At 45.8% G+C, this 15,904-nt stretch overlaps 1 protein-coding gene across 1 annotated transcript; it reads right to left on the bottom strand.

Annotated features, from left to right (window-relative positions):
• Positions 1-2,187: 2,187 nt before the first annotated feature.
• On the bottom strand, positions 2,188-15,726 carry LOC133969441 (remodeling and spacing factor 1-like). The gene is made up of 16 exons (XM_062405926.1): positions 15,553-15,726; positions 12,808-12,899; positions 12,403-12,495; positions 12,058-12,263; positions 11,786-11,904; positions 7,513-11,516; positions 6,846-7,127; positions 6,660-6,764; positions 6,487-6,566; positions 5,940-5,994; positions 5,749-5,861; positions 5,270-5,337; positions 4,646-4,865; positions 4,337-4,554; positions 4,039-4,218; positions 2,188-3,949 (listed from the first exon to the last, which is right to left on the bottom strand). The coding sequence occupies exons 1-16, from the start codon at positions 15,704-15,706 to the stop codon at positions 3,414-3,416; spliced, it is 6,525 nt and encodes a 2,174-aa protein (XP_062261910.1). The 5' UTR covers positions 15,707-15,726; the 3' UTR covers positions 2,188-3,413.
• Positions 15,727-15,904: the final 178 nt, after the last annotated feature.

The following is a 15,904-nucleotide window of genomic DNA, read 5'->3' as shown; positions in this document are numbered from 1 at the left end:
GTACAAGATCAGATTCATAAGAAATAACGGTAAAGTTAACAAAATGATCAGACAAAACACCAACGACCAGTCGACTCGGGTCTGTACACAGTGGACAGGGCGTCTCTCCTCCCACACGCATCATGAGGTAAATAGGAAAACTCTCGTTAACACTTCTCGTCATTGGCACCGACTTCCTCCCTCAACCCCGTCGCAGCCTCTAAATTTTACTCCTCTCTCCCCAGCTCCTGTTCTACCGGTTATTTCATAACCTCCAGATACGTGTGAATACATTCTGCTTAGAAACAGGGTTAAAATGACAGAGGTCTCTGACTCCGCCCCCACCAGGACAACACTTCCATGACATCTGTAGAGTTGCTAGATTCTGTCCTACTAAAATCTAAAGAGCTAAATATCGCGTATAGAAGCACTGTTTTCATCTTGGAAGTCCTGTTGAGGCCGCGGCCGGTATCAAAAACGCTGTGATAAATAGAGTGGTTCATCCTCTGAAGACCATGCTCAGACTAATTTACAAAATATTTTACATTTCCTCTCGTGGATCAGATTCCGATGTCCTCGATTTATCTTCTACGATAAGTTTCCAGAGCGTCTGGAACATTCCTTTTTAGTTCAGCGCATGCTTCGCTACGTGTCGTCTACTTCACAAGACTTTAGGCGTTAACGCAACACGGTCGGGGGGGGGGGGGGGGGGGGGTGGAGTGACGGACATCTTTAAAACATGCCAATGTTTTCTGGTTTTGTTACAAAAAAATAACATTGTTGTGCCAATATCATCTCCCTACAAAAGAAAACTATTAGAAACTCATGCAATCCCAATAGAATTGCAACGATATACATTTTTTCCCCCCCTATGATTTTTAAAAAGATGCCTCTAAATATATTACAGCAAGAAACTACAGATATACACACAGACTGGTTCCAGCAGAGGTCACTGGATCATTGGCGTGTTTCTCTTTTCTGTCCCAGTTGATTCCTAACGTCCCGAGGCTTCAAAATAATGATCTATTCCACTAAAGCGTTTTTTAAATGTTTTCACAATCTTGGCGGGTTGAGGTTTGGCCGGTCACCGCGAACCTGAACCACACGACAACTCAAGATTATGAAAATAGATGATCTGGATAGAAACATATTTTGTACATAGGAAGATCCAGAAGGGGGGGGGGGAGGGGGGGTTGAAACTGAAATATGAAAGTGTTGCTTAGGAGCTGAGTGTTTTCTGTAGTTCATGAAAACCAACCGTCTGCAGGTTCCTGAACCTTCTATGAACAATGTACAACGGAAATAAGACACTTTACATTTCAGACGGAGACGACAACATGTAAATGTTAAGATATACACAAAAAAAATACATCATTGTTATAAAAAAAATATAATAATAATCACAAAGGTTAACATGGAAGTAACAAGAGGAAACTAGACTAGATCTCCGGAGGGATGAGAGAGAGACTGATTCTGTTGTTTTTACGCAAACAAACCGGGAACTCAACACTGATGTCAGCGCACGTAGTCAAAATAATTATATATGATTAACAATATACAAAAGCTACTCTAACATTCAACAAACATGAGGGAGCTGAGAAATGACGGCTGGTCAACAGGGGTTGGTCTTGTTTACACATTCACACCCACGTGGCTGAATATATATAAACGTTATAACACTTGGAAAAATACAGGAGTAATGTGTTGGTCTTCCACACACACACACATATAGATTTGAGTATCAGCGTTTCCAGACGACACCATTATCACAGATTGATTAACAGTTTTGGGGACTTTTACTTTCTGTAGGAGATATAAGATGAGAAAATTGATACCACTCTTATATCTGTGAGTTCAAATCCGCAGCAACAGTCACAACACCCCTGAATGTTCAACTGTAAAATCATGAGCAAATCTTCCTGAAATAAGTCTCATTTATATTACATTATTTTTCAGTCTTAACATCTGAACAGTTCAAGCAGCTTGAGAAATATGAATCCACCGGAGCCTGAATAGTTTACGTTCAGACACATGATGGGAAATTACTTCATATATTTTGATTGTTTCTAGTTAAATTCATAATTAAAAGCCAAAGACGAGAATATAAAAAAAAGTAAAAGGGACAAGTTGAGGCTGATGCTCTTTAGTTTAGTTTGGAGGCTGGAGAGACTAAAAATCTTCTTAACATTCTGCCTCACACGACCCCCCCCCCCCCCCCCCCCTCCAGTCCAAAGCCTTTGTTAACACAGTGTTTGGATGTGTAACTGCTGCGTTCACTCGACAAACCAGCCGAGGACACACACACACTACACATGAAAGTCAAAGTGGTGTTTGCTCGGCAGACCACAAATAGCAACTGATGGGGGAACAGACACACACTCGGTCAGATTATCACCTGTATTCACGGAACAGGTTCACGAAGCAGGGGATTGTGGGTAATATCCACTGACCGGTTGTGTTTCACATTATTTAGATACGCAGTCAGATCTTAACTTAACTTACGATGGACTTGAAAACCACTCGAACACAGAATCAGTCACCACGTGAACCTGCAGAGGGCGCTGTTGCTTTAAATGTGAAACTTAATGTTTAATCTCATATTCACGTCTGGTTTGCATCTTAACGTCACTGGTTCCGACCCAGTACAGCACTCTGTGGGTTTTAGTAAGCACCCACTAGCTACTGTTAGCATAGCATGGTTCTCTCTGTGGTCCGACCAGTGAAAAAGTACCTTCTTTGTACCGCATTAAAAGAGTCTTGGTGCTAAGCTAACAGCTGCTAGCCTCACATTAAACTGACGGACATGAGCGTGGTATCGATCTTCTCGTCTCAACGGTGCCGGTGAGCCGATAAGCACATCGTTTAAAAAGTTGGGCCTTGAAGAGGTAACATTTTAAAATCTATAATTCATGTTTGATGCCAAGAACTTTGTGTAATTCATGGAATGATTTTCTGCTTCTCACCAAGAAAATGTTAAGTCCCAGTCGTTTCAAGAAAAACGACAAATCTTCAACACAACCAGTTTCGGTGCCAGTTCTCCCGGCGCGTCGTTGGGTCAGTTGAACTGGTCGTAGTCCTGGACGTGGGGTTAAAAAAAAAAACAGGAAACAGGTGGATGTGACGAGTGACACAGTTCTAGAGGAAGTAGTTTGGCAGTGGAGCTGGATGCTGTGGGTGGTCTGCAGGTACGATGATCGTTACCCTGTGAATGAGTCTCGAGTCGGTGCCCTTACTGGTTATTGAACAATCCCACAGGGACAGACTGGCGACAAAGATCCAGTTCTTACTGCGGCGGAGGTTTCTGAGAGTCAAGCTCCACGTGACACGAGTAAGAAGGACGAGGACGTGTTGGTGGGGAGGGAATAATAAAGTTAAGCAATATAAAAATACAATACCACAAAAAAATGAAACAGTACACCATTTTCTTTTTTTTTTTACAATGCTTCGTTGCAGACGTAGTCCACTAGGTCTGTGACTCCTAACAGGTCGTCTTCGTCATCCTCCTGCGCTGCCATCTCCTGGCCAGCCACGCCGTTTGGTGCCATGGCGGTTTTGGGCGGCTCCTGTTGGGGGGGGACACCTGGAGCAGCGGCTCGGCTGATGACGCCCTCGACGTTCTTTACCGTGCTCTGTCCGTTGGTGGGCGGCGGCTCCACCGCGTTGCAGTCCGACGGTTTTGTTCCCTTTGATTCCTCCTCGGGTTTCTTCTCCTCCTCAGGTTTCTTCTCTTTTGGTTTCTCCTCCTCCTCGTCATCATCGTCCGAATCGATGCGGTTCACCCGTTTGCGGACGGGACGATCCTCCTCCGATGAGTCGTCTGACGAGTCGTCCGACGAGTCGTCCTCAGATGCTCTCCTGCGTTTCAGTGCCACACGTCTGTGACGCTGCCGTGTGTCCTCCTCCGAGGAGTCGGCTCTCCTCTTCACCCTCTTCGCCCTCGGCTCCTCTTCAGAGTCTCTGGAGGAACTCGCTGGAAACAGAAAACAAGGAACATCTTTAAAATAACTTCTTCTGGAATATAGCCTCTTTCTAAACGTGTCCTGCGTGTCTCGCACTGACCTTCACTCTCTGAACTGTCCCGGGCATGTCTAGGTTTTACTGTCGCCCGTTTGGGTTTGGCCCGAGATCCGTCAGACTCCGACGTCTCGCAGTAGTTCACCTGCTTCTTCTGACTCCGCCGAGACCGACGTCGACTCATATCAAGATCACTGTCGCTGAACTCACTGGAGCCTTCAGTCGCTGGACAAACACACACAAAGCAATGACAGTCAGAGACAAATGTGCAGAGACAGTCCCTCTCCAGATAGAAACACTGAAAAAACCGGCGTCCAGCCTAATATAAAATAACACCATCTACCCATATCATCGTCCTCGTCCACATCCGTCTCCTCCTCTTCATCGTCTGAGTACCCTCTCGGCCTTCGTCGCTTTCGGGAGCTCATTCGTCGTTTCGGTGGCTTCCTCTTCCGTGAGGAAGTGTGACGCTTGCCGCTGCCATTGCTGCCGAAGTCGCTGTTGTTGGAGTCGATTTCTGCCTCCGACGCGTTCTCCGAAACCACAAATTCTTCTTCTGAGCTGCATCCAGCAAAACAAACATGTTTAGAAAGGAGACAAACAACTTTGAGAGTCAAACTGTACAGTGGGCACAGTTGTGTAGAGCTCGTACCTTTCACTGATGCGGAACTCGTCCTCGCTTTCCTCCTCGTCCACGGTGCTGTCGCTGTCCAGGTCGTTGAGTCGCCGGCGCTTCCTCTTGCGCTGAGCGGAGCTGATTGGTGGCGGGCGGCCGTTCTCCTTGTTCTCCTCATCCGCTTGAAGGATGACGGACATGTCCTTTCCTCTGTGGCCTCCTGTGATGTTGGCCATGTCTTTACCTCGACCAGCTCCTGCAGACAACCGACACCCGTCATCAACACCTTAACAAGCAGCGAACGCCACAGGGTGGAGCAGGAACCAAGCATCAGAACCTGTTACACTCACTCTACCACGACCCGTTGTTAACCTCAGCCAGGATGCTGTGTTTGTGTCTGAATTTCTTTGTTACTTAGCAGGATGAAGTTAAAAGAACCAATTAAACTCTCACATTGTGAGACAGGACGTTATTTGATTTTTCCCCTGATTTCTCAGAGTATAATTCATGAATCTTGATGAAAGGCCTGTTTAAGGGACTTTGAGTGTTGGGTGCAGATCCAAATAAAAATCTGGATCAAGTGAATTTAAATGTGGTTTTGGGCCTTGGTGGAGGAATAAGCTTGACTGAGTCCTGTTTTAATTTTAAATCATTTTCTACCTCCACCCTCTGCTTCTTTCAGGTCTTCCTCGATCGCCTCCTCAATCGCCTCGTCGAATTCATCAAATCTGCAAAATGAAAACAGACAAGAATCAGATTAGATGAAAGAGTGATCACATTGTTCCTCTACTGAACAACAGCTTGGTTTGCAATGAGAAATTTAAACTAACTATTAAAAACCTGAGAACTACACTTAACTACAACAGCTGATTTACTCCAAGCAAAATGATAAACTTGCTTGTTTATTAATCACTGGATAGGAACAAAATTCTAAGGATCAGAAAGCAGACAGGACACAGGCTCCCCCTGCAGGACAAACTCATCTGTCAGTGTTATGGATCAAATACTTTCTCCTGAAGGTCTCAGTGTTTGAAGATAGAATAAAACACATATTGAGTCTCTCTGTTCTCTTCGTTCTGCCGTAACGTGACGTTCAAAATGAAAGTAAAACGATTAACGTCTGATGTAAGAGCACAGACCTGTAGCTGATGTTTTTCTTTGTCCTCGTTGACCTCCGACCCCAGCTCTTACTCCTCTTCACTTCTTTCTTCTCTTTGATTTTGATCTCCGGTTTCTCCTCCTCCACCTCTGTCTGGTAGAGCCAGAGTGTGTTTTTAATGATTCAAACATCCACAGGTTAAATATGTGACTTTCCAAACATTGTACTTACTGAGGGTGTGATGATGTTCTCCAGACTGATTCCAACGTAAATCAGACGCTCTTTCCTGAGGGAGACAACGCACACGTTCATTGTATATGAATCAAACATGCAAGTATAATAAATATATTCTAATAAGCGACATCTGCTGTTAAAATAATCAGAAGAATAGTATATTAAGAAAGCCTGTTCGAAAAACAGAGCAAATTATGACAAAACAGTAGATCCGACACTTTGGTAATGTCTTTTTCTTTTTCAGTCTAATGTGCAGGATTTTTTGGGAATATACAATATATCGAGAAAACAACCAGAAATTAGAGAAAAACATGAAAACAGAAAAGTAATCAGCACTTTAATTGTCTGGTGACCTCTCAGATTTATCTTTTAACTTCTTTAAGGGGTCCTGGAGTCAAATTTGGCCTTAAAATTTCAACTTCAAGGGACATTTAAAGACCCGACAAACAAGATCTAAACATTTTATGGTCTGAGAAAACACAGGAAATGAAAAAGGAAACGGTCCTTGTGAACTAATGAACACGTAAAAATCCCGGCATCTCACCGTCTCTCCGCTCGTTCCTTCTTCTTCAAAGAGGCGTCGAGGTTCAGAAGCTGCTCCTCTAGCTTTTCACAGAGCAGCTTCTACAGAGGGGGATGAAGAGTACAATATTACAGCCAAGTTTCCATTTCATTCACTTTCTATTAGCCAAGTTCAGAGCAGAGACTGGTGCGTACATGTTGACAGGGAGAACAGAACCATTCTCCGTCGGGGATGATCATGAGCGGAGGCCTCAGACACGCTGTGTGGTAGCCGTTGTCGCATGAGTCGCACAACAAGATCTACAAGCAGATGTGAACAGATGTGAGCAGCAGATCTTAGGTTATAACAAGGTTATTGGCTTTTATCCTGTGAGTACCAACCAGCTCGGGGTGATTTGGAAGACCACAGTGTTTGCAGGGGTCGTCGTTCGGAGGTAGGTCGTCGTCCGAGGACGTGGAGGAGTCCGAGCTCCGCCTCTCTCGGATCCGGTTCCGCCTCCTTTTCCCCCGCTCCACCTTGTAGTCTTCGTCGCTGTCGTCCTCATCCTCGCTCTCCGCCTCCTCGCTGGATTCCTCTCCGCTGTGTTCCTCCTCGTCTTCGGAGCTTTTCTTTTTGCGGCGTGTTCGAGTGTTCGACCAGCGAACCTTCCGTCTCCTTCGCCCCTTCACAAGCAACACAAAGAATCGTCTCAGTAAATCATCACTAAAGAATGAAGTGAAGTTAAATCCTCAGACCTGCTGGTATCTGCGTTTTTGTTTGCGAACATGAAACAAATTATTCTGCAGAATAAACAAACAGCATATTTGCATTTGTACTTTCATATTCTTAATTCAAGTTCTATATATTTAGTTGCGTTTAGGTTTTAGTTATGTATAATAAGATGTGGGATTAAACTGAAAAATATCAGACATCAATTACAGTTCTTCGTCATATTGGTTTAATAACTAAATCTTTTTAGTATCTGTAACGTTTTAATGCAATTATCGTGTCAGCCCCCCCAATATTGGGTGAGCTGTGGTAAATACCGCCACCTGGTGGAAATCTTACCTTTGGTTTGAGCTGACCCTCCGGATCCACCTTTTTCTCTCTCGGTTTCTTCTGGACAACCTTCACCGCATCTTCCTCTTCCTCCTCGTCCTCGTCTTTCTCGGCCTTATCGTCCTCTTCCTTCTCTGTTGGCGGAGTCGCCTGCGATTTCTCCGACTTCCTGTCGGTGATCTCCACCACCTTCGGTGTCGGCCTGGAGATCCTGGGTGACCTTCGGAGAGATCTCCCCGTGTTTGTGTCGGACTCTGAGTCCTCTTGCCGCTCCACTATCTTCACCACGACTCTCCTTCGGTGGGCAGGACGCTTGCGTTTTCGGCGAATCGCTGCCTCCAGATCGCCAGCTGGAGCCTCGCTGCCGTTCGCCACCTCCTTTTTAGTGTTTGAATCCTCCTCTTCAGTTTTGCTCTTACTTTCCTCGTCTGTGGGTTTATCGGTTGGCGTTTCTTTGCTCGGATGAGCCGGCTTTTCAGTTCCAGTCGAGGATTCGGCTTCAGCTTCAGCTTCTTTGCTTCCAGATTTCTCCATTTTGGTCAATTTTTCACTTTCTTTATGCACCGGTTTCTCCTCCTTTGCTTTATCGGTTGTTGAGGTTTTATCTATCGTAGAATCTTCTTTAATTGCTTTGTCTTGACTGAGGATTTTCGCAGGGTCGTCTGTGAGCTTTTCCCTGTCTGCGTCTTTTTCACTTTTCTTGTCAGAATCCGTTTTAGTTTCTGACGACGGCTGCTCTCTCTCCATTGGCTTTGACGGTTCTTCAGACTTCTTCTCCTCTTTTCTGTTGGGCTTTTTATCCTTTTCCGCAGCGAGGTCAGTTTTCTCGACAGGACTGGGAGGTTTATCTTTTCCTTCAGACGTTTTCTCTTTCGTTTCATGTTGGACAGAGTTCTTCTTCGTCCTGTCATCCTCTCGGGGATTTGTCAGATCCTGTTTAACGGCCGCTGCCTGGACCTCCATGGGCTCTGACGTGGATTCGCTTATCTTGGGGACATCGTGGATCATATTGTCCTCACTGTTGACAGTTTTCTTTGTGTCCTCCGGCTTCTCTGTCTTGTTGAGCTTTTTAGAGGCTTGACTGTTTTCCTCTGGCTTCGTCTCAGCGACCGTTGCACTCGGCTGCTTCTTGGCCGGTTTACACGATTCTGATTTATCAAGCGCTTTGATAACAGAAGACTTTGCACTCTCCTTGAGGTCGGGTTTTTCCTCTGATTTCTCACTGACTGTTTTCTTATCCACCTTTTTAATGACAGTAGAAGTTTGTGTGACTTCCCGATCCTCTGCCTCGTCACCGTCCTTTACTGTTTCTGTCTTTTTAATGATGGACTGGGACTCTGTGTTTTCAGAATAATCAGGTTTCTTTGGAGGATCTTTGCCGGCAGCCTGCGTCTCTGTTGTTTTAATGACTCCTGGAGTTGCTTTTGTTGCCAATTTGTCTGATTTCTCTGTGTAGGTCACAGATGTTTCGGATTCTTTAGCATCTTTATCGCTCACAGCTCGGTTTATGTTTTCTGTTCTGTTTGACGTCTCTTCTGTTTTTCCAGTCTGACTCGACTCTGATGCGTCTGCACAGGATGGTTTCTTCTGCGAATCTTTTGATTCTGGGTCTTTGGACGTGGCCTCATGATTTAAATTCAGTTTCTCTGACTCATCGGTTGTTAATGTTTTATCAGTTTCCTTTAATGATGCAGCAGAAGATTCTTTTGTACCGCCAGGGCTCTCTTTCGTCTTCTGACACTCTTTGTGATTAGACGACTCCTCCGGTGCATTTCTTACGTCTCTAGGTAGAGCTGGTGATTCTCCTTTTAGTGGAGGAGGGGACTTGTGTACTTCTTTCTTTTCCGTTGCTGCGTCGTTTTCTTTTTCTAGATTTCTCTTATCAGAGTTCTCCTGGTGTGATGTGACCTCCTCCGTAACTTTTGCACTGCAGGCTTCATCTTTTTTATCCTTCGCCTTTTTTTCCGTGGACGTTGAGTCATTTTCTCTTGGTTCTACAGGTTTAACCACAGAAGGGTTAGTCGTCTTTTCTTTGTCGGCGGCAGCGTCGACTTTGAGAAAAGCTTCTCCTTTGGGAATCGCATCGCCTTTAGGACCCGCGACTCCTTTGGGAGTCGCATCGCCTTTAGGACCCGCGACTCCTTTGGGAGTCGCATCGCCTTTAGTACCCGCGACTCTTTTGGGAGCAGCTTCGCCTTTAGGAGCAGCATCACCTTTAGGAGCAGCGTCGCCTTTAAGAACAGCTTCTCCTTTAGGAGCAGCGTCACCTTTAGGAGCAGCGTCGCCTTTAGGAGCAGCTTCTCCTTTGGGAGCAGTGTCGGCTTTGGGAGTCGCATCGCCCTTAGGAGCCGTGACTCCTTTGGGAGCAGCGTCGCCTCTGGGAGCAGCGTCGCCTTTAAGAACAGCATCTCCTTTTGGAGTCGCATCACCTTTAGGAGCTGCGACTCCCTTGGGAGAAGCGACGCCTTTAAGAACAGCTTCTCCTTTGGGAGCAGCATCGCCTCTGGGAGCAGCATCGCCTTTGGGTGCAACATCGCCTTTAAGAACAGCTTCGCCTTTAAGAACAGCTTCGCCTTTAAGAACAGCTTCGCCTTTAGGAGCCGCGACTCCTTTGGGAGAAGCGACGCCTTTAAGAACAGCTTCTCCTTTGGGACCAGCATCGCCTTTGGGTGCAGCATCGCCTTTAAGAACAGCTTCGCCTTTAAGAACAGCTTCGCCTTTAGGAGCCGCAACTCCTTTGGGAGAAGCGACGCCTTTAAGAACAGCTTCTCCTTTGGGAACAGCATCGCCTTTGGGAGCCGTGTCACCTTTCGAGGCCGCGTCGCCTTTGGGAGGAGCTTCTCCTTTGGGAGCAGCGTCGCCTTTGGGAGCAGCGTCGCCTTTGGGAGCAGCGTCGCCTCTGGGAGCAGCGTCGCCTCTGGGAGCAGCGTCGCCTCTGGTAGGAGCGTCGCCTTTAGGAGCAGCGTCACCTCTGGGAGCAGCGTCACCTCTGGGAGCAGCGTCTCCTTTGGGAGCAGCGTCGCCTCTGGGAGCAGCGTCTCCTTTAGGAGCAGCGTCGCCTCTGAGAGCAGCTTCGCCTCTGAGAGCAGCTTCGCCTCTGGGAGCAGCGTCGCCTCTGGGAGCAGCGTCGCCTCTGGGAGCAGCGTCGCCTCTGGGAGCAGCGTCGCCTCTGGGAGCAGCGTCGCCTCTGGGAGCAGCGTCGCCTCTGGGAGCAGCGTCGCCTCTGGGAGCAGCGTCGCCTCTGGGAGCAGCGTCGCCTCTGGGAGCAGCTTCTCCTCTGGGAGCAGCTTCTCCTCTGGGAGCAGCTTCTCCTCTGGTAGGAGCGTCGCCTCTGGGAGGAGCGTCGCCTTTGGGAGGAGCGTCGCCTTCGGGAGCAGCTTCTCCTTTGGGAGCAGTGTCGGCTTTGGGAGCAGCGTCACCTTTAGGAGCAGCTTCACCTTTAGGAGCGGCTTCACCTTTAGGAGCAGCTTCTCCTTTGGGAGCAGCGTCGCCTTTGGGCGCAGCGTCACCTTTGGGAGTCAAGTCTCCTTTGGGAACGTCTCTGACCTGCGACACAGACGGCGTTTGCACCGTGTTAATGGGGGTTTTCTCAAAGTCTTCAGTAAACTTCATTCCTCTCTTCTTCAGGGGGATTTTGGCCTGCTGGTCGTTATTCAGAGCCTGTTGAATCTCCTCTGCGCTGATCCTCTTCACCTCCTCGCCTTTTTCTGCCTTCACTGATAAACATGACGATACAGAGGCCGGTTCACACGTCGCTGTTTTAATGTCTGTCACCTCCATCGGCTCTTCTTTGATGCTCTGGGCTTTTGTACCGAAGTTTTCTGAAAGAAGTTCTGCTTCACTTTTGCTTTCGATGATGCCATTGAGAGATTTGACCTCAGAAGCTTCTGATTTCAAGTTCTCTTTCTGCGTTTCTTTCTCATTGTCCTCCGTCTTTGGTGGAACCAGACAAGCAGCTTTGTTGGGGTCTTTGTGGTCTTCATCTGATGAGCTGTCAGACTTTTTAGCTTCACCTGGAATTGGAAGGTAAATTATAAGATCAAATCTTCAGGAAGACAACCTGCTTGATTTATTTTTATAATTTAAGGGTAAATAATCTCTGAAGCTGATGTCAGACAAGCATTTTCCAGAGGTGCATCTAAAGAGGGTAAAGTTTGAGTCAGATGCTCTTGATATTTTTCGTAACTTTCACAGTGAGTGAATTGAAGCTTCTTTATTCTATGGTATATAAAGAGAGGAAAAGAGAAGTGAAGAAATGACTGTTTAAAAGTCAAACCTTTACCTTTTTTGTCCCCTTCACCATCGGGATTGTTTTCCTTTTTCAACTCGTCTCTTCTCAACAGCTCGGGGTCGATCTGCGTCTTCAGCAGCGCCACAACCTCGGCCAAGTCGTTTCGTTCTCTGCAGGGAGAAGAGGACAGGTTCATTTTCACAGTAAATAACAGAGTAGCTGCTTCATAGAGAGTATAATGCTAATGCTGCATTAGCATTTAAATTTCATTTCATGCTTCCTGCAGCATATTTTTCTCATTAAAATAACTTTTGCTTGTTTACCTGACAATGCATTTCCACGAGGACCCGTCCGAGTCGTCCTGCTCCTCAATGTAAACGCGCACGTTGTCCTCCTGGTCCAGCTGAAACCAGTACATCTGACCGTCTTTGTCTCGGCCGATCGGCTGCAGCCGCATTTTATCTGGGTCCTCCTCGTTGATGGCGGTTTTGAACTTGACATTTTCATCAAACTGACACTCACACAAATACTGGAGAGAAAAGAAAGGCACAGAATGATTAATAACACCAGCATTGATTATCACAGGATGTACATGACGTCATTATTGTTTTAGTTTAGGTCAAAAGCAATAAACTAGAACCAACTAAAGGTAAACCCAGTGTGCTCACTTTAAGTATTGCCGTCTTGCTCTCTAACGTCATCTCCTTGTATCCCTTCTCTTCCAGTTCCCACGCCCATGTTGCGTTGAACTCTTGACACACCTGCAGGGGGAATAAGGGAATAAAAATCCAATTATACAAATGAACTGATTTAATTTAATCTTGTTTCAACACATCTGACAGCCTCAGCAACACAGGCTGAAGATTACAGCCTCACAGTTGGAGCAGAAATAGTCACCACGTGATAAAAAAGACTGTTCGCAGGTGTTTGACTGACGGAGTGAGTGTCTCATGATGTCCTGAAGGTGAATTCAGATAAATTCCCATCGGAGTAAAAACTGCACTAATCCATATTGCGCATAGTAACAAAGGTAATATGTGTATTAAATATACAAACTGGAAGTTGACGTTTACCTTGACGAGATATTTCTCCCATCGGTCTGCTGACACCGACTTGCCGATCTTCCTCAGCAGCTTCACGTGAAGATCGACCAGCAGCTTCGGGACTGAGGAGACATTTCACAGACGAAGACGTTTAGTGTCAAAAAATCCATTTCAGACAAAACATTGCATCTGTTGAGAAATTGAATCTGAGATCTGTTAAGTAACTAACGAGGTCAGACATCTGAACCTGTAGCTGTGACTGTTGGAGCTCCAGTGTCTTCAATAGTTATCATGTTTGTGTATGTCTTAAAACTGAAACAGGCTGAATTTACACAATATGTACAAAACATAAACTACAATTTATTTTTACACAACAGAATACCAGATTAGAAAGCAGAGGAAGCAATCAGAGACATCTAGATGTTCATATCACAAAGGAACCAGCAGGTTGAGATGTTTTATTTCTGTAACTTTACGAATGGACTCGAACGTAGATGAGATTATTTTGGGAAGATAATGGAACAATACCTCAATTATTGTGTGTGTGTGTTTGTAGAAGCTCTGTGGCACAATCAAATCATGAACAACACAAAAATGAAGATTTCAGGGCTGTGAACAAAAATATAAATATAAGATGATTTCCTGCTCCTTTAAAACAAGCTCATCACTTTGTTGATCAGCCTTAAAACCACAGCGACTCTTTTGTGTCATTTAGTGAAGTTGGATGAATTAACAGAAATAGTAATAATGTAAAAACATAATAAACCCATCGGATAACAGGTGAAAAGGTTTTGACTATGAAACTGTCAAGGTCCGGGTCACAGGTCAAACCCAGATCAGCGCTAAGACTCATTTCTGAAAACAACAAACCAACAGGATCCAAATAAAACTGGATGACTAACGTGCACGTTAACGTCCCGGCTGATCCTCTCGGGTCATTTAACACAAATAATAAAAGTCACTGATGTGCAGTCTCAGGAGCTGGGTCAGTCAGGTCAGGTGACCTGAACATGAACTTTCAGTCACGTCATAACGAGTAGTCGTGAAGAATCGAACCTTCACACTGGATGGTCCTCCTGAATATGATCACATGATCAAACATGGCAGGTAGCTTTGAATAGGGAAGATTTAAAACTACGTATTTCAAAAATGTTTTCTCATTCAGAACCAAACTAGCTCAAAAACCCCACTTGTGAAATCTGGAGCAGATTATCAAGAAGAGCGTGAAACCGAGTTTAGATTTGTGAAATCCAAAAACAAAATAAAGTTCACACAGATGCTAAAATGATCGGGACAAATTCACAGCTTGTTTTCTCATTGACAACAAATCAAAGTAGGTTGAGAACTAAAATTACTATTCCAAGATTTGTCAAATCAAGAGAGCATGAAGACAGTGTAATTCAACACAAATAAAATGCACAAACATTCACACAGGACTATTCTGTAGCTTTTCCCCATCTGGGTCACATTTTACTAGGTTCACGTCAAAAACCACAAGATCTGTCCAACATGGACGAGTTTGTCAAAGAGACAAAACAACACACACACACGCACACACACTCACTCACTGAGGATGAAGACAATTTTGCAGCTTGTTTTCCCGTCAACAACAAATCCAACCAACAAACAGCATCACAACTAGATTTGTCAAATCTGGATTAGATCATGAACAGACCGTTTCAGATTTGTGGAGACAAAACAAAAGGAACCTGATGAATTACAAGTTTGCTGTTTTTTCCTCATCTACAAAAAAACAAAAAGCTTTATCTGTACAATTTGTCAACTTTGGATCAAATTAACAATGAGTGTGTAAAAAAACTACTTTAAAGTAGTATGTATCTGTGGGGAACACAATATAGTTTTCACAATAAAAGCATGTTTCTCTGTGTCTACGCCATACAACAGATTTAGTCAGTTTGACATTTATAAAAACCAGTTTCCCTCCAGTATCAGATTCAGTGTGAACCGAGGTGATAACAAAGTGAGCGGAGAGCTGCTGCGGGACACTCGACGCCTGCGCAAATCCACACAACTTAATTAGAGAAACAGTCAAGTCAAACACAATTAGCAGCGCAAACGGAAGTCGACTGCTTTCATACGCACACAAAATATTTCATTTGTCGCGTTTACACGTCAGAAAATACGTAAAACTACCAGGGAACATGTTTAAAAGGTTATAGATTAGAACCAAAGAGATTACAGTGGATTATTCAGAAATATACTGGTGATTTAGGGGGTGCTACGATGCTTTGTTTTGAAAGTCCAGACCGGATGTGCTCGCGGAGGCGGGTAACTTCACATGCTGTGCGAACCACTGCACGACGAAATGTTTTAAGTGTAAATAAAGTGCGGTTTCAAGCCTGTCCCGCAAAAACCACACACCCAGCGACACGACCCTCGTCGCGCTGCGGGGTTCCACGCCTCCCCCCCCGCCGCTCAAGCACCGTTATCCGCGCACATCCTCCTCTAGTGTTGTGACGAGCTCCAGATAAAAGATAGCTGAGGGGAAAACGAGCCCGATTCAAAAGCTGAAAAGTGACAGAAAACCTCGACCCGCGCGGCGGCTTTGGCCCCGGAGCATCGACCCGCGAGCCCCTCGGTGGTTTCCCCCGCGGAACCGCGGCGGGGGGAAGCGATGGAGCCACGGTGCAGAGGAGGAGAAGGTTAGAGAGCCACACAATAACACACGGCTAGCTAACCTAGCTGCTAGCCCGCTAGCACGGTCCCATTATCGTACGAGCGGCGGTGAAGTGTGCGGGAGGCGGAGCTTGCTACCTGCGGCGGTGTCCTGCAGACATCGCTCCAGCTGCGGGAAGGTGAGCTCCGGCAGGTCCAGCAAGGCTCCGTACCGCTCGAGGAAGGAGCAGATTACGGCGTAATTCGGACTCAAACCCGGGGGACAACTCGCCGTTGCCGCCGAAGCAGCCATCTTTTCCACTCCAGTGTGAAGCCGGCCGGAATCAAACCGGCGGCTTCCGGGGTTAACAAAATAAAACGACGGGACAAAAGAAGTGATTCCTTGAATTTGAAAAAGTACAAAAGTATCAGCATCTACATGTACGTGAAGTAACATCAGGAAAAGTTACTCACTTTCTTAACCGTGCAATATTCGTTCTGTCTGTGCAAT

Source organism: Platichthys flesus, chromosome 15, assembly GCF_949316205.1.
Source record: "Platichthys flesus chromosome 15, fPlaFle2.1, whole genome shotgun sequence".
Taxonomy (NCBI): Eukaryota; Metazoa; Chordata; class Actinopteri; order Pleuronectiformes; family Pleuronectidae; genus Platichthys; species Platichthys flesus.
This window is presented reverse-complemented; position numbering and strand designations above follow the sequence as displayed.

What these genes read in the sequence shown, in the direction of transcription:
- LOC133969441 (XM_062405926.1), bottom strand. Translation starts at nt 15,706, where the DNA reads ATGGCTGCTTCGGCGGCAACGGCGAGTTGTCCCCCGGGTTTGAGTCCG. An exon ending in TGGTGAAGGGGACAAAAAAG is followed by an intron (nt 11,517 to 11,785) that starts GTAAAGGTTTGA and finishes TTCCAATTCCAG; the next exon opens with GTGAAGCTAAAAAGTCTGAC. An exon ending in GGACGAGGACGATGATATGG is followed by an intron (nt 4,219 to 4,336) that starts GTAGATGGTGTT and finishes GTGTTTGTCCAG; the next exon opens with CGACTGAAGGCTCCAGTGAG.